Source organism: Rousettus aegyptiacus, unplaced genomic scaffold (assembly GCF_014176215.1).
Source record: "Rousettus aegyptiacus isolate mRouAeg1 unplaced genomic scaffold, mRouAeg1.p scaffold_m13_p_4, whole genome shotgun sequence".
Taxonomy (NCBI): domain Eukaryota; kingdom Metazoa; phylum Chordata; class Mammalia; order Chiroptera; family Pteropodidae; genus Rousettus; species Rousettus aegyptiacus.
Genome location: NW_023416307.1, coordinates 125,435,960 through 125,454,556, shown reverse-complemented (window position 1 = coordinate 125,454,556; position 18,597 = coordinate 125,435,960). Strand labels below are relative to the sequence as shown.

Genomic DNA, 18,597 nt, shown 5'->3' with positions numbered 1-18,597 from the left:
GGGGAACTACCATGGGAGGGTCCCACTACTCCGGACCTAAGAAACCAATTTCCTATTTTACCCATTGCTGTTATGATGGACATGCAAACACTGGGATATATTTGGGGGAGATATTAGGTTCTTTCTGACTGATCCTTTGTTTTTCCGCAAGACTAAATCTGTAGCAAGGATGAACCACGGTAAAAAGTATGGAGAAGGAAACTCTGAATGCATTCAGGCATTTGGTCTGCAAGTGTAAAAAATACACTCAAACACAGTTAGGCCAATCAAAACCTCTTCCTAATCAGGGGTGGAATGATAAATCCTGAACCCATGCCAGGCTCCTATTCTCATCTGTCAGGGCCCACAGAACCAGGGCCATCTACTCAGCTTCAGATTAGAGAATCGTTTGCATGGTATTGAAAAGCAATCGCTTTCGACACTGCTAGTACTTGGGAACATAAACTTAAATTCATGCCAGTTCGATTGGAACAGTAGCAAATTTCATGGAGTAGCTAAAGAGAGGAGCAACAGCTGGTACCTCAGGCTTTAATAATAAAACAAAGAAAGAAAAAGAAACTTTTCATTAGTACTTTTTGATGTCTATTTATTATTTAACCCTTTGTCAATACTCAAACAGGCAGGCAATCATAAAACATTCAAAAAGATCCTCTAAGACAGTCCGGGCATCTGTCTTATCCCAGTTCCTTTTCAGAAACCTGGAAACCAGGAGCCCTGACATTTATAGAATAGCTGCACTAAAAATATCTGCTGTATCAAAAATATTGTTTGAGGATCACTACTTAGAAAAATTTGAGTTTGAATTTTATCAGCACCCAAAAGACAGGCAGATCATGGTTCTTAACAGAAGATTCAATGTAAATCAGCAAAGTGCTGCTTCCAAGTTTTTGACTCTTCGGTTAGTTATTTTGTTTTCGACATGGTGTTGACATAGCCCACTGTTTGGTAATTAGCATTTTGTCCAATTTCTCTAATCAAGACCAATATGCTGCATCTGGTCCTAGTTAAAAAATGCATTGTGGGCAATTCTGATCTGATCGTCAGGGGCCCCTGCCATGCGTGGAACCACCTTCAGTGTGCATATTATGACCATTTACAAAATAAGCAGGCCTCTTCACCCAGAGATTCTGAGAGCTTTTGCCCAATCCCAATGACCTGCTACATACGCCATTTTAACTTTTTTGATAAATGTCTATTCTTGTGCTGTAGATAATAGCTCCTCCCAAAAGAAGTTCTCTCTTTCTGGGATAGAAGACTCTTCAGAAGTAAAATCATTGTTGAACTAGAACAAATGAAAATGGAAAAAGCTGAAAAAAAGGAAAGACCTTAACGGCCCTCTCCTCAGGAGGAGCTTGGTGGAGGAGTGTTTGGCCCTCCCTAGCTTGTCTTTCCTAAGTTGTTCTGGATGTTATTGCCTTTGCAGGAACTGACCCTGGTATAAAGGTTGTGGTCCTTGATGTAGGTGATGACAGCGTCTGGGAGCAGGTACTTCACGCTGTGCCCTTGGCTCAAGGCCCGCCTGATGTACGTGGCACTGATCTCATTCTGCACAGGCTCCCTGGCCAGGTGAATGTTGTGCTGGTACCTCTGAAGAATGGCCGAGCCCGAGATGTACCCCTTTGAGTCGTAACCTGCCCGGCCCACACACACTAAGCCGAACTTCTCCACTATTTCCTGGATGTGCTCATCTTTCCAGAGGCCAGGGGTCTGGAAGGTCTTCAGGATATCTGCCCCGCAGAGGAGCTTCAGTTCCGGCACAGCTGGAAATACAGGGGCAGATCCCAGCAAAGTTACAGAAGAGGTGAGGCCAATAAAGATAATATTCTGTTTGAAATTCTCATAGAAAGCTTTTTTTGGGAATGTATTAGGAACTCAATGACTCCATGTTCATGACTTAAAAAAGAGAAAGCATGTAAATGAATCTGAAGCTACTTCAAGGACATATAGTTTTGAGTAAAAACTCAATCAATATTTAGTTTTATATTGGCAAAGTGCTGAGTAATACAAAATAGCTTTTATTTTCAGTGTTATACCACAAGTGTGAGACTGCTGGATCCCACAGTAGAGTTATCCAAAAGTGGCTGTGCCGTACACAGAACCCTATCTTCCGATAGAAGATAAGGTTTCTAAAGCCCTAGGACTAACAAGCTGTGGGCCTCAGGTAAGTCACTGCTCTTCTCAAAAGTATCGGCCATAACTCCTGGTACTTTTATAAGTAAGATCTCACCATAAATATTAGTTATAAAGGATTACTGGATAATCAGAAGGTCTCTAAGACTCAGCGACCTTTTCATCTATTTTCAATAAAACAAAGCTCTAGAACAACTGATCAATGTGTATAATCTTCTGGCATTTGTTCTAACAGAATGGTATTTGTGATGATAAAAGCATATTAACATTTATCGGTGCTTACTATGAGTGCTATTGCTAAGCACTTATGCAGTGCTTAATGTGTATAATCTCATTTGATCCACAGAACAACTTCATGAGGTAGGCGCTATTGTTGCGTCATTTTGTGGAGGGGGAAACTGAGGCACAGAGAGGCAAGTGACTTGCCTGAGGTCACTCATCTAGGCTGAGTGGTCAGGATTCAAACCTGACAGCCAGCCTCCAGGTGGGGTATTTGTAAATGCGAGGTTCTGCTGCCCCCTGCTGGCAGTAATTATACACGTATCAGAACTAAGAAGCCGCACTGCCCCCCACGCTCCCCCACCCCACTCCTCGGCCCGATTTTCCTGGCACCGGTACACATTCAATTCCCTTTAGAATGGGTTAATCAGGAAAGGAAATATCAAGTCCACAGTAGAAGCAACCAGCAGCATCTCTGGGCCTTCTGGAGGTGGGTTCGAGTTTCAATAAACAGCAAAAACTAGGCTCCTAGAGCTCTGACATCAGTCACCATGAAACCTCAGTTGGGTGAGGCTTCGGGGATACTACCTGCTGGGGAGAAACCTGATGTAAATGGTCAGTTTAGGCTCCTCTATTCTGGAACCTTCGAAGGAATCTGGACATGGGCCAGAGAGATGAGCTTATTAAAAAGGGGTACTTGACCAGCTGTGGGACGGAAAGGGAGAAATCGGAGGTGTCACTGGGAGGTCTGAGTTCCAGCCTCAGTGGGGCACAGGCTGCTGTGGGGCTGGAGCCAAAATCTTTCCTTCTCTGGGCTTCAGTTTCCCATCTAGGAAATGGTGGGCACTGGACTTGTTTACTTAGAATTAATTCCGGAAAGACACCTTTCAGACACTCTAGCAGCATAATATTGGTATAATGAAAGGATATTCAAACATTTATTAATGTATGTATTCATGAGTTCTCTGCGGTGATAAACTAGAAATCTAGAGCCAGCCAAACACCTTAGATTCAGATCCTGGCTTTGCCATTCAACAGCTGTGTGACTTCACTTTTATTTTATTTTTTTATTTTCCGCTCTTTAATTCCCTCCCACCATTTCTACCCCTGACCTATGGATGTTGCCATTTTCCCTTAAGCACTGGATATCTGAAGGTGGGGCGTGTCCTTCCACACGCTTGCAGCATGCACCAGGGGCCTGGCATGCCCGGTGCACTTGGGGGGTCTTGCACACTGGGGAGGGGGCTCTGGCGCACCCGGGGCATGGTTCATGGCTTCACCTGGGGCGCAAACCCAGGACCTTCTGCGTGTAAAGCAGACATGCTAACCACTACACTACGGAGCCACCCCCGTGACCTCACCTTTAAAATGAGAATATTATCCATCCATCCATCCATCCATCCATCCACCCACCCACCCACCCATTTATCCATGTACCTACTATCCACCAATCTATTCACTGATACATCCGTTCACAACTTATGGGGTATCTCCTAAGTGCATCACCTTTTAAAATCAATAAAGCTGCGATTAGAAATTATTCAATAACTCATACTTTTCACTAATTTGGGCCAGTCCCATTGCTTACATCATTGCTTACATCTGATATGTGGATGATGTTTGACCTTTCAAACAGTTGGGTGGTTTTTATGTGGTTTTCTCGGGGGTGGGGGTGGGGAGAAGTTTAATGATATACATTTAATCCCAGGGCCTGGGGCACACAGAGAAGACACCACCTTCTTCTCCCAGTAGATTTTTGTAGGGATGATTTCCACACAGCAGCTTCAATATTAGATACTGTTAGACTCATTAATAATGACAGTGGAGAATATGATTCACTTGTTCCCTTGCCTACAGGAAACAAGGCCCTCTACCCCCCAACCCCCAAGTCAAAGGAATGTTTTTGGGGCTGGAGTGATGAATCACGTCTTCTGGCAACATGTGCCTCAGACCCCACCTCTGGGCAGTGCTGTCGCCAGGCCTCACAAAGGCATTCACACATCCCTTTCACATCCATTCGCATCTCTGCTACAAAATCTTCAGATTGAGTGGTTTTGACTAAGTCTAAAGTATGTAAATCTGAGGTGTTGAGTAAAGGCACCAATTTGATTTGTCTTAGCAGCGACACGTGTACATTGGCATTTTCAGGCAGTGTGCTCCCTTTGAAAAGCAGATGAAGTGGAGATTTACATAGAACTTGAGGGAGGTGCCACCAGGACCTTTTTCTTTGAATGTCCAGTTGCCCTAACTCTTTGACATCAAAGACCACCAACCCTGAGGTCTGTCAGCTCTGGGTGCGAATTTCAGATCTTCTGGGACTCAGGGATAGTTATGATAGGCGGGTCTGCTTCTCCAGCTGTAACACAGGGATGATAAAACCTCCAGAGGAAATAACTGAGTGAGGGAGCGAACGCTATGCTAATTTCCTGCCTTGTGCAGGGGATAAACATGGCCACGTGGGCCACTTAGACATGCAGGAGTGTGGGACGTCTGGATCTAGACAGGAGGACACCAGAGATGAAGCCTCGTATTGGCAACCGCAGGGTAGCACCCAAATTAACCAGAGACGGCCACTTTGGAACAGTCAGTGTGAAATGGAATCAGATGAACTGCCCACTCTGGTTGTATGGAAAGGGAGTCCTCTGCAGGTCCCTGAGCTGTGCTCAGCCCCATCAGCCAAGAGCAGGGACCACCTTCACAAAAGTCGGGCTGTTAAAGGACCCAGGCACCATCCATCCCAGTGTCACACTCCAGTAGCCCAGAATGCAGCAAGCCATCCACATGAGTCTGGTGAGACCAAGGAGGACTGTAAATCACGGGAGTGATGGCGAAGCAAGGCTCTGGCAGCTAGAAAATGCTGAGCTCAGCCTGTAATTTGCAATCCCCGAGTAGAACAGCATGCAATAAAATACACAGCACACAAAATGGTCCTTTAGAAACATGTCACTAGTAACATATAAGCCACTTCATCAAAAGCCAAACTCATGCTGAGAAAAACTCCACCTTCTTTAATTGCTCTATTATTATTATTATTATTATTATTTTGATTACAAACATGAGATCTCTGTCAATTATGTAATGCATGAAAAATACCTAAGTGTTTAAAGTAGAAAACAACAATAATAACTGCCTTTTTTTAAACCATCAGTCTTTTGGTGTATTTCTAATCTTTACATATTTTTTCCTATACTCGAGATTATATATAGTATCGTATCCTAATTTTTTCCCCACTTACATCATAAGCATTTCTCCATACCGTGAAAACTTTTTGTGTAGAGTCTTCATCATATGTACATAGTATAATTTACTTACATATTCCCTGATATTTAAACACTGAAGTTGCTTTTATTTCCTGCCATTATAAAATTTGCTGTGATAAACATCTTTCTGCATAAATCTTTGTCTAAATTTCTAATTATTTCCTCAGCCAGATTCCTAGAAAAGGACTATATCAAGCAAGGGGCATGAACATTTTAAAAGCCCCTGCTATATTTTGGTAAACTGAAAAATCCCATTTTTCATTCAATGTAAACTTCCTTTTTTTAACAGTTACTTTACAAGAGAAAAAGATGAGTAGGATTTAGGGTTTAAACAGAGTGAAGGAGATAAGGGACAAACCCTCAATACCATAGGGTCAACCAGAGTTAGCTAGTAGCCCCTAGAAAAATAAGTCTGAACAGAATGTGTGGTGAACTGAGGCAGAAGGTGGGAGAGGGGCCATCTCGATGAAAGCATCCAAAACGGGCTTCACGGGGAAGGTGGGTTCCAAACTGGGCCTCACAGGACATGGTGTTTAACAGGGGAGCCAAGACGGGAAGGAGGAGGGGGGACAGGCCAGGCGGAGAGCCAAGACAGGAGTTCTGGAAGCAACTGCAGAGAAGTGAAGGCTGAGAAGCTGGGAGCCTCAGGGTGGCGTCCGTTGGTTCGTATTGCAGGGACTCCCTGCCTTTCACTGGAAACTCCAGCGCCTATGTTGTTTCCTGCCTTTGTGCCTTGCTCAGCTGCCCTTCTGCCCAGAAACGCCCCCAACCCCAGATAACCTACTGATCCTATGAGTCTTAGTGCAGGTGTCTCCTCCAGGCAGCCTTCCTAACCTATACCTGGACTCGGGGCCATTCACGACCTGTGAATGGGGTTAGAGCAGGCTGTCTCTCTACGAAGCCTGGTCCAGTGAAGTGCTCAGCATCTCTAGCACCCCATTAGGAGTGACTGCAGAGCCAGAGATGATTCAGAAGGGAGGCTGAAGGCTGAGAATCAGCATTGCGCTGCGCTCATGACTGGGGCACAGTGGGGATGAGCCCACGCAAGTCAATGGAGGAGAGACAGACAGAGACCAGAGAAATACAAGCACTGTGAAACCTGCTTATACAGGAGACTCTGTAACACTGTCTTTCTTAGCTTCCTACTCTAGTACGCAGTTCCCCAACTGGCTGTAAAGCACATCCCCAGAGTGCCAATTAAGCATCTAGATTCTCAGGCCCCATCCCACTCAGGAGGTCTGGGTGTGGTCTGGGAATTAGTATTTTTAACAAGCCTCACTGGTGATTCTGGTGTGAGTGATCCTTCGACCAGCATTTCCTAGCCTGTGTTCTGGGGAGCACTCATTCTGAGAAACACTAACATACTGTTCCATGATTAAAATGTGATAATGGCTGTAATTTCCCTTTCTCATAGTCTTAATGCACGTGATCAAAGTACAGGTTCTGAAAAGTCCTGCAGTAAAGAAGCCATTTTAGGCCTGTTTAGCCACGGCATTCCCAAGGCCTGCTGATGTGGAAATAGTGTCCCATCAGCCAAAGCTGGGAGAGTCGCAGATTTTGGAATCTGGGCTCTGTGGGACCAGCGAATCACTGCTGGTGTCACATCTGTCCTCTTGTCACTTGGAGCTCCTGTTTATTTGCATGAGGCAGCTGGCTATGCATCTGACCCCTGTATCAGGGCTGCCATCAGAGAAAGAGGTACTTTGAAATCACAGCTGACAGGCTTCCATCACACACCAGAGCTGACAACAGGGTAGAAACCCAAGGTTACAAACTGAAAGGAAAATCCAAATCAACTTTAAATTCCCCATGAAACAGGTTTCCTCTTCTGAGTAAACCACTGAGTTACACTGCTATAGATATTATCTCAGTTTAAGGGTTATAATGGCACACTTTGTATTCAAAAAGGGAAGAAAACCTACCCTAACACACACACACACACACACACACACACACACGCACACACGCACGCATGCACACGCACCCCTGCTAAGGCTTTTAAAAGAACCCCAGCATCATTTATCAGGTTATCCCTGTGTAGCCCTGACTGTAATCCATGTCACAAGCCCTAGTCACAAGGGTAGGTAAACCCCTTTGTGGCAGAAAATCCCAAATTAGCATAATGATTTACAAAAGGTGGAGTCCATTGTTTAATTTGACCTTTCAAACTAGGCCGTGTCACCCTAACCAGGCCTCCCTCAAAATCCTCATCTGTGCCCAGAGGGCTGTGATTCCCATCAGTCCTCCCTCCCACAGACAAAGGGGTCAGCACCCACCTGCAGGCACCCTGGACACAGCCTTGCCTTGGTTCCGGCCTTCCGTCTGGGGCAGAGATCTGAGCAGTTCGCGGTGATGATGCCTGTGTTGTAAACATATGGCTCAGGGTGTGTCTGTTCCACCTAGGGTCCCCTCAGAGCCACTCGGGGCGCTCAGATATTAAGTCACAGCCTGTTTTTGTCTGTTTTAGGTAATTCATTCCACAAATATTTGCCGAGGGCCTCCTATGTGCCAGGCCCTGTGCCCCATGCTGAGACAGAAAGCAGGTGTCATGGGATTCTTATGAAGTGCTCTATCCAAGACAGTCTACTGCCTTCTGTGAGCCCTGGGTGAAAGGGGGGACTTTAGCATATTTCTACTCTTTTTTTTTTCACATTTTTTCAATATCTCACTTTTTAAAAAAAGTCGAGTAGGGATTAAGGACATAAGCTATTAGAATCAGGCAGACCTGAGTTCAGAATATAAACTTTCATTTGTAAAGCCAGGATTATAACACCTCTGTTTTAGATGTTCCTGAAGGCAAATGAGCAGTGCATGGCCCACAGCTGGCTCTCAAAAGTGATGCTCACTCTTAGTAACGAGTTAGTATCTTAGAGCTCTAGAGGGTGATGGCTTAGAGCCAGACTGCCTGGGTTGAATCCCAGCTTCCGCACAGGCAGGCTGTGTGACCCTGGGCGAGCAGTTTCAGCTCTCTGCGTGGATAGTTCGGCATCTGCAAAACGAGGAATAATGACAGTGCCTGCCTCCAATGTTGTTATGAAGATTAAAGGATCTGCACACGCAAAGTGCACTGAACAGTGTGCAGCACAGAGCAAATCTCATTACATGTTAGCATTTCAGATATGATTAGACTTACACCAATTCAGTATGTGCGACTCTTTTAGCATTTTATCCTCTGCAAATCGAGAGATACCTGTATCTTTTTTTTAATCGAACATAGGTAATCACTATGTCCTATCAATTTGAGCTTTCATCTTTTATCTACTGTATTGTGCATTTTCTAGAGCTGTATCTGGGAGGGAACAGTGCCTGGTGGTGAAAGCATGCAATTTGCGGCCAGAGTTGGTAGCTTCAAGTTTAGGTTCTCTTGTTTGTATAATCCTGGATGGGTCACTAACACTCTCAAGAGTCTCACTGATCTTGTCTGTTAATTGGTCATGAAAGTTAATGCTGGTCTTATCTCCAATATCACAACACCATGCAGGAGGAAATGCTCTAACCTGCCAAATGCCAGAGAAGTGGCTCAATACTGATTATTACTAGGGAAGGCTCGTTGTAAAGCGAAGTTTTAGAGTTAGACTGCCTAGGCTGGAATTCTGTTTCTACCTTATAGCTTGATAGGTTACCTGAGCAATCTGCCTCCAGTTTCCTCATCTGTAGGATAGGGGATAATGATACTACCAACCCGAGTGAGCTGTTGTAAAGATTAATTGAAGAGCTTAGCACTGGCCAATGACATTAGTTGTTTATCTTCCCCACCAGATTGTGAACAGGGAGCTTATTTAATTCATCTTTTTAGTCTTAGTGTCCAGAAGCTGCTTACCTCTAGTTGGCTGAATTCAGGAATGGTGGAAAGAGTGAATGAATAAATACATTTAATTCTGGTCCATGGAAGGAGTGAATGAATAAATACATTTAATTCTGGTCCGTGGAAGGAGTAAATGAATAAATACATTTAATTCTGGTCCTTCCTGATGATCTCAGAGACTTAGCCAAGTCTTATTAGGGCCTAATTGTGTTTCCATATTGTCTTACTGCTTTGGCTTTGGTAAATTTTATCTCTGAGACACTCCTGGGTTAGTATGGAATTTGATATCAGACTGAAGTAGGTTTGCGTCTCAACTCCACTTTTTAACTAGTTGTAGGACTTCGAGTATGTTACTGACTCTTTCAGAGCCTCCATTTCCTCATCTGTAAAACAGAGCTAAACCCACCTACCTCTCGGAGTTGCTGAGCTGACTAGACATTACATATGTGAAAGCACCTGGAACATATATAGTAGGTGATCAATAAAAGGTGGTGGTTGTAATTTTATTTTACCTTAAAACTCCTAGTTCAAGTTGACCCTACTTTGAGTATTAGTTGGATCTCTGAACTCTGGTGTGCAAATGATTACTTTCAATGCCAGATCCTCTTCCTCACAGATTTCCACTCTGCCTCTGTGGGCCGGTGCCCATGACTTCCTCTTATTGCCTGCCTGAGTGGTACCCTGGTGTGCCCAGCCCTGTGCCTGAGGACTGACTCTGAAAGCACATTCTCTGTGTCCTCAGCAGCCTCCCTGGTCTCCAGGGATGCTCCATCTGAAAGTCACTGTGGCGAGAGCAAAGTCAGCCATAACATGTTCCCACCTTCAGATCCCTAATTTTGAAGATGGCCATGAGCACAGCTTCAGAGTCGAACAGACTGTTCAACTTGCTTCTCTGCTGTATGACTTAGGTAACTTAGCCTCTCTGAACCTTTGTTTCTTCATCTGTAAAATGAGGACAGCATAAGGTCATGTTTGCAAAGGGGTACATGAGATGATGATGACGGCCCACATCAAGTGGCACTGTGACCAAGGCCCTCCCCACCACGCATGGGGAAAAGGTGAGTGAAATAAGTTATCAAACGCCCTAAAAGCGTGAAAGCTGGCCTAGATTAAAAAAATTTAAAGTAAAAATAAGAAACCTGATAAAAAGAATCTTCAATAAGCCCTATAGTGAGTTTACCTCGTACTAACATTTGTCATTGTCATTATGAAGTAAATTCACTGCTGACTCTGTCAAGAAGATACTAATAGAGCAAAGAGTGATTTCTACCATGCTTCTAAAATCATCTAACTTTATAATTTTAACCAGATTTTCAACCTTAAAAAAAAGTGCTTCTGGTAGTTTCAGAAAAACATTGATAATCAAACAAATTTTTTTGGTAGCTCTATTCTTTTTTTTTTAAATTAAATTTATTGGGGTGCATTGGTTAATAAAATTGTATAATTTTACAATAAAATTGTATAATTTTACAATAAAATTGTATAATTTTATTAACCAATGTACAATTCAATAATACATCATAAATATATTGTATTGTGTGTTCATCACCCAAAATCAACTCTCCTTCTGTCACCATATATTTAACTCCTTTCCCCCTATCTACCTCCTCCCTCCCTCCCCTCTGGTAACCACTAAACTATTGTCTGTGTCCATGAGTCTGTGTTTGTGCTGTTCATTTGTCACTTTCAGTTTTATATCCCACGTGAGCGAAATCATATGGTTCTCAACTTTTCTGTCTGACTTATTTTGCTCAGCATGATAATCTCGAGGTAGCTCTATTCTTAAATTTTCAAGGAACCTCCACACTGTTTTCCATAGTGGCTGTACCAATTTACATTCCCACCAGCAGTTTTTTTTTAATGCAATGGATATACTATGGAGATGAAGCTCACTCTAAATACTGAAAAAAAAGTCTTAGTTGGCTATCTGATAAAACGGTCTCAACTATCAGTGGATTCTCAACCTTGGCTGCACAAAATAAATTATTTGGGGACCTTTTAAAAATTATCCATGACTAAACCTCACCTCAGACAAATCATAATCTTGGAAGGAGGGGATTAGCATTCTTAAAAAAGTTTCCCAGGTGATTTCCACAGCCAGAGTTGAAACTACTGGTTTGGATGGACCTCAGTACTAATCAGAAGTCTGATTCGCTTACTCAGCAACTGAAGCTGTGGCCTCAGTCCTGGCTTTTAAGAATCCTGGTGCCCCACCCCAGACCAATGACACCCCAGTCTCTAGGGTAATACTCGGGCATCAATACTTCTGAAAACTCCCTAGGTGATGCAACATGAAGCCAGGGCTAAAAAGCACTGGACTAAAGGATATAACGGGACGGGGGTGGGAGTGGGGGGCGGTGTAGAAATAAAAAGAAAAAATGTGCTTAGTAAAATCTTTGCTCACACCTGCATTTTGCAGCAGAAGCAAGCACTAGTAATATCTACTACTGTCGTCAGTTCCTGTTTATCTGGGAATCGTTTATCTGTTTTGAGGATAAATTACAGGCTAGTGTTAGAAATGAAGGTAGCTAACATTAGTAAGCACCTACCACAAACCAGGTGTTTTGCCTACACCATCTCACTTAATTCACACAGGTCCCCAGTGAAGTAGGTGGTGTCATCCCCATTTTATTAGGTGAGCAACTGAGGCCCAGAGAGGCTAACATTCTAGATCACATCACTTAGCTAGTAAATTGGACTCCAAAATCTGGGCCCTGGGCCATGCTCCACAGACTGCAGGGGGACAGTGTCTGTCTGTCTCTAATTACAAATTAAAGCTACGTGATTTGTTGGGTTACCTATTGCTTTGCTTTTATTCCCCATTTAGTCTGGATAAATGAGAACTGACTATATGGCTTATTCCGAAAAAATAATATAGGTGTAAATTTTTCCTTTTGTTAAAAGAGAGCATGTGTTCTAACAATTATTTCATGTTTGCTCTCCTTTTAATTTGGCAACAGGTTCTGAAATGCCACCGTAACTGCTGAATGCTTCTAGCCGGTCCTTTCCCTAGTAAAAGGTAAATTATAAGAACCAGGATATGTAACTAAATGTTTACCTTTACTAAAAAGGTAAACATTTTTCTCCCAAGTTACTTCGAAGATAAGTCAAAAATGAAAGCCAAAACAGATTATGAACAGGCCTGCCAATTCTTGACCTTGTCCCTTGTGTTTCTTATTCTCTGACAATCCTTGTGCTTCCAAATAGATAAAAGACACAGCCCACAATTTGCAGTCCCTTCCAGCAGAGCTGGCTGTCATTAGGGATGAGACAGGCCCCTTGTGATCCCCTCTGAAAGCCAGGACTGGTGGGACTTCCTGCTTCTCCAGCAAACTCCCATTAATGTTTCCCAGACACAAGTCAGTGACCCATTATCCTGACATGCAGGATTTGCTGGGGCTTTTAAATAGCAAGTTACTTATGCTGAATGCTAACAGCGATCCCAAAAGAAGAAAAAAAAAAAAAACTCCTGTGTGACTATTTCTAGGTTCATAGTTTTTTTTCTTCCTGTTTTAAAGTCTAAATGTATAGAACCTAAGATTTGTATAATTAGAAAAGATGGCTTATTATGTAGATGCAGTTTTCAACCTACTCAATGATACCAATAATAAAAGATCTCACTAACTGAATATTCTTATGTAGTTTTGGGTCAGAAAAGTTATTTATATTTTTAAAATGCTCATTAGGTTTTATTGTCCCCATTTTGCAAGTGAGAATGTGTCTCAGAGAAGTTAGGTCAAGTGCCTGAAGTCACACAGCTACTAAGTGGTGGCATTGCAGCCAGATGCTACAGCCCTCTGAAATAAGATTGGGCGTTTCCACAAAGTGTATCCTGAAGGCAGTGGCTTGTGTTTTTTTTTTTTTTTTTTTTTTTACTCAGGACCTCTGTGAGAATGTGAGTCTATTGGTCTTTCTCCCTCTAAGGGGAAGTACTTCTTGGATTTTGGCTGAGTCGTAGGCCTGGCTGAAGCCCCTCTCAGTACTCCATCTCTACCTTTCATTCTGTGGGCCCTGCAGACTGTCCCGTGGTCCCTGGTAATCATATAAGTGCATGCCCATCGTTACCTCAGCACCTTCACTGTCTCTATCCACTGTGGCTGCTCACTCTCCCAGGGGTCCACCCGGATCCAGTCCGATGTCTGCAGGGCCAGCTGGACCATGGCTACTCGGTGCCGGGCAGCCACGAGGTCTTTCTTCTTGTAGTTGTCATTGACAGGAGAGATGATACCTCCAATCACCTGGTACATTCCTAGGCAAGGGAGAGCAATGGTTTCGCACGTGCAAACACTAGACTGAATTCAGGCGCTAAAAATCTCCATGCCTTATCCTGATTGGGAGCAGACCCTGGCATTCTCTCCTGGGCAACCAGCTCCTGTGGGCAAGGTAAAAGCCACCTCGGTGACCATATGCTTCTCCTCCAGTCTTCTACAACCCAGAGTAACACTTCTGAAAGGAAGGCCGTGAGGGTGGAGCCAGACAAGACTCCCAGAGAGCAATGTGGACAGTTCAGGTCAGAGTATGTTGGAGGAACACCATGACTTTCCTCTGTGTGGGACTTCGCAGAGGCACTGTCATACTCTATTCATCAGCAGAACAATAGATACATATGGTTTCTTAGCCTAATAGGGGGTTTTGTGGATCAAAGATGAAGGGATGGGATTTAGTGTGAACCAGCATGGGTGGGTGAGAGGAAGTGGGTTGCACAGGGCCACCACTGGCTTTGGAGGACTGTGCTGTTAAGGGAATGGGAATACCTACTTGACAAAGGACATGGGCTGTACTGATTAGCGATGTTGTATGGCTCAGGGTGTAGGGAATGGGACAACTTAAGTTTGAACTGCAGTGACATTGTAGATGTTTTAGAGAACTGTCATGCAAAGAGTATGAAAGGGACTCAAAGAGCTTTGGGGGTGAGCTCCACCTCCATCACTTATAGGATGCCTTAGGCAAATTCCAAGTTATTTGAAAAAGAAAATACTTAGCCATTTGAACTTCAGTTTTCCTGTCTGTAAAATGGGATAATACCCATGCTTGGGAGGACTTTGCAATATGGATGAAATTAGATAATGTTTGTGAAATGAGATTATATTTTGATTTAGTATATGTTTTAAAAAATTGTATTCTAAAATATAAAATGCACATAAAAAAGCATAAAACATATGGTTTGATAGTTACAAAGTATATTCTGCTATAATCATCATATAGTTCCCGACATGACCCCCACTCTGATGGAAGTTAATCACTATTCTTACTTTTATAATATTAATTCTCTTGCTTTCCTTTATAGCTTCACCTTTATTATTAATGTATTAAATATAAATATATTTCATGTATTTATGCAGCCTTAAAAAAGTCACTTTGCCTGCTTCTGAAAATTTTATAAGTGGAATCACGTTGAATGTATCCTGAAGCCTTTTTCACCTTATGTAAATAAAATTCATGTAGTATGACCAATTTTATTGCTGCATAACATTCCATTGCATTATTGTATACCAAATAATTGATCTATTTTACTCCTGATGGACTTGGTTGAATTCTGGTTTTAGACAAATACAAACATGGTTGCTATGAAAATCCCTGCACAAGTCCCTCTGCACACATGGGCACGGATTTCTTAGGATACAACCTAAGAGTGGGACTGTTGAGTCATACAGTAGGTGTGTTTGCTGCTTTACTAGATGATGCTGAACAGTTTTCTAAAGTGGTTGTAGCTATTTACCCTCCAACCATCAGTGTATGAGAGTTTCATTTGCGCCACACCATGCCATATGGGGTTATTGTCAGGATTTCCCATTCCGATATATGTGTAGTTATAACTCGTTGTGGTTTTAATGTTCATTTTCCTGCTTACTAGTGATGGTGAGCATTTATTCATATATATTATTAAACATTCAAGGTTAAGTTTTTGTGAAGTGCCCGTTCATATCTTTTGCTCGTATTTTGGGTTGTCTGCCTTTTAATCATTGATTTGTGGAACACTTCATATATTCTAAATAGGAGCCTTTTATTGGTTGGTTACATATGTCATAAATATCTTCTCTCACTTTATGGCTTGTCTCATTGTTCTTTTTATAGAACCATTTTGAAAATAAAAGTTCAAAATTTTAATGTAGTTGGATTATTAGTTTTTTCCTTTATGGCTAGTGCATTTTGTGTTATAAAGACATTTTCTTACGCTATCTCATAAAAGGATTATAGTTTTGTTTTTCACATCTGGGTCTTTGTGCGTGATGTGAGTCCTGTTATTTTCCATTTGGATAGTCAATTATTCCCCCTCAACCCCACTGCTGTGCACTGCCACCTATGTCAAATGTCAAGTGTCCATCTGTGCATGGGCCTGTTTCTCTACTCTGTGTTCTGATTTGTTGCTCTATTTGCCTGTCCTTGTACAACATCACACCGTTTTACTTAATGTACCTTTGATATACATCTTGATATCTGGTTAAGCGAATCCTCCCACCTTGTTCTTCAAGAGTATCTCAGCAATTCTTGACTTTTTGCATTTTCCACATAAATTTTAGAAAAAACTTGTCAAGTTCCACAAAAATGAATGCCCTACCTACAACCAAAAAAACCCTGCTGAAATCTTGATAGGAATTGAATCGAATCTATAATTCAGTTTCGGGAGAATTGACATCTTTACAATATTGAGCCTTCCAGTCCATGAGCACTGTTTATCTATTTATTTAGGTCTTCTTAAATATCTCTAAGGTTTTACAATTTTTCTTGTAGTGCACTTACACATCTTTTATAAGATTTATTCCTAGATACTTGACTTTTTCGATGCTACTATAAATGGCATTTTTTAAAAATATGTTCCCCCCCCCGTTTGTTGTTGATATATGTAAATATAATTGACTTAGGTATCTTGAATGTGTATCTAGTAACCTTGCTAAACTCTTCTGTTAATTCTAATTGTTTATCTATTTGAATTTTCTATGTCTAAAATAATATCATCTGAAAACACCTACCATTTTGCTGATTCATTTCCAATCCTTATACCCTTTATTTATTTTTCTTGTTGTATTGTTTAGGACCACTAGTATAATACTGACTAGAGATGGTATCAGCAGGCATCCTCACCTTATTACCACTACCAGGAAAAGCTTTCAAGTTTCATTGGTATGTATGGTGCCTGCAGCAAGTTATCTGCAGCTATTCTTTTTCAGTTGTGGCTGAGATAATGCCAGGTGCTCATTAAGATCCATTTTTATTTCTACTTTTTCTGGGCACATAGGAAGCTATTGTTTCTCTTCCTCTTGAAATTAGGTTGGGTTTCCGTGAATTGATTGAGTTGTATTCAATTGCATGTGGGTGAAAGTGACATATGCCCCATCTAGACTTGGCCATAAAAACTCTTGCAGGGCCCTCTGATTCTCTTATAGTGAATCTGAAAACCATAAGATAGCAAAGCCATGAATAGGGCCTATTAGGATGCCTCAGACACAGCTTGGAAGGGAACTGCCTTTTCTTTTGAACCTACATGGGATATATCTGATGGGAGATAACCTTTATTTAATGAGGTAAGCTCCTGAAATTGGGAGATTTGTTATTGCAGCCTAGCCTGGTCTATACTAGCAAATATGTTACTTTAAGAGATATTCCTCGCTATTCCTAGAAGCTTTTGTCATAAGAGAATTTTATCAAATGTTTTTTCTGCAACTCTTGAAATGATTGTGTGATTTTTCTCATTTAGTCAGTTAATATAGTGGCTTGCATTGATTAACTTTCTAATCTTTTATATTGTATTCCTAAGATAAACTTGATTTGGTCAAGACATCTTTTTAATGTATTGATTCACTTTGCTAATTTGTTTTTTTGGAAGTAAAGGAGGCCTATAATTTTCTGTTCTCTTACTGTCCTAATCAGGTATTGGTATCAAGGATATGCTAGTCTCATAAAAAATATTGAGGCGTTCCCTCTTTTTCTGTGTTCTAAGAGAGCTTGTGAGGAGTGGAATAACAATTTTTTTCTTAAGTGTTTGGCAGAACTTACCAGTAAAGTCTGATGAGGCTGCCGTTTGATTTGTGTGAAATTTTTGACTACTGATTTAATTTATTTAATGCTTATAAAATGATTCGGATTTTTATTTCATTATAATTTTTGGCAACTTACATTTTTCTAGGGTTTTGTCCATTATATCTAAAATTTGAAATTTATTAGCATTAAAATTGTTCACAATATTCTCTTATCTGTTTAGTGTCAACACCATCTGTAGTGATGGCCTTTTCATTCCTAATGTTGGTTATGTCTCCGTTTTTTTCCCTTGCTCAGTCTTGTGAGAGGTTTATCATTAACCTTTTTAAAGAATCTTCTCTACTGAATGTTTTCTTTTTTATCAATTTTTGTTCTTATTTCTATGAATTCTATCCTCCCACTTACTTGGTGTTATTTTGCTCTTCTTTTTTAACTTCTTGTGATGAATGCTCAGCTAGGTAATTTATGGTTTGTCTTATTTTCTAAAATACACAGTTCAGGCCATAAAATTTCCCTCTAAGCATGTTTTTACTTGCATTTCACATGTTTTGATATGTTGCTTTCATAATCATTCAGTTCAAATATTTTCTGATTTCTATTATGTCTTTTTAAAAAAATCCATGAGTTACTAGAAGTATTTTTCTTCATTATCAAACACATTTAGATGTTTGATTATCTTTTTGTTATTGACTTCTAGCTTAGTTGCACTGTAGTCAGAGAACATACTCTCTACTGAATTTAATCACTTGAAATGTATTGATGTTATATCCCAGGATAGGGCCAGATTTGGTAAATGTTCTTAAAAAGAATGTGTATTCTATGATTCCTGGGTGCAAATGTCCTGTCTACTCAGTCAATATTGCTAATTGGTCGTTTAAATTCATGTTCTTACTGATTTTTTGTCTGCCTGTTACATTAGTTACTGAGAGAAGTATGTTAAAATATCCCACTATGATTATAGAGTTTTCTGTTTTTCCTTTTAGTTCTTTCAACTTTATCCATATATTTTAAGGATGTAATTGCCTACATTATTTATTATTCTTACATCTTTCTGTGAACTGAGCTATTTATCTCTAGTAATATTTCTAGACTTTAAGTCAATACGTCTGATATTAATATAGCCTCAACAGCTTTATTTGGTTAGTATATGCATGACATATTTTTTTAAACTTTTCTATATTTCTGTATTAGGGAAGTCTTTTGTAA

At 41.1% G+C, this 18,597-nt stretch overlaps 1 protein-coding gene across 3 annotated transcripts in view; it reads right to left on the bottom strand.

Moving 5' to 3' along the window:
• Positions 1 to 569: 569 nt before the first annotated feature.
• NMNAT3 (nicotinamide nucleotide adenylyltransferase 3) overlaps positions 570 to 18,597 on the bottom strand; it is a 93,339-nt gene continuing 75,311 nt past the window's right edge. For 2 of the 3 annotated variants that reach the window (XM_016141909.2, XM_016141908.2), the window contains exons 3-5: positions 13,480 to 13,663; positions 7,886 to 7,968; positions 570 to 1,760 (exon numbers count right to left, since the gene is read on the bottom strand). In XM_016141909.2, the coding sequence (XP_015997395.1) occupies positions 1,378 to 1,760; positions 7,886 to 7,968; positions 13,480 to 13,663 (650 nt within the window). In that variant the 3' untranslated portion in view covers positions 570 to 1,377. The remainder of the gene's footprint in view (positions 1,761 to 7,885; positions 7,969 to 13,479; positions 13,664 to 18,597) is intronic. The other variant, XM_016141911.2, reaches the window with a different exon arrangement.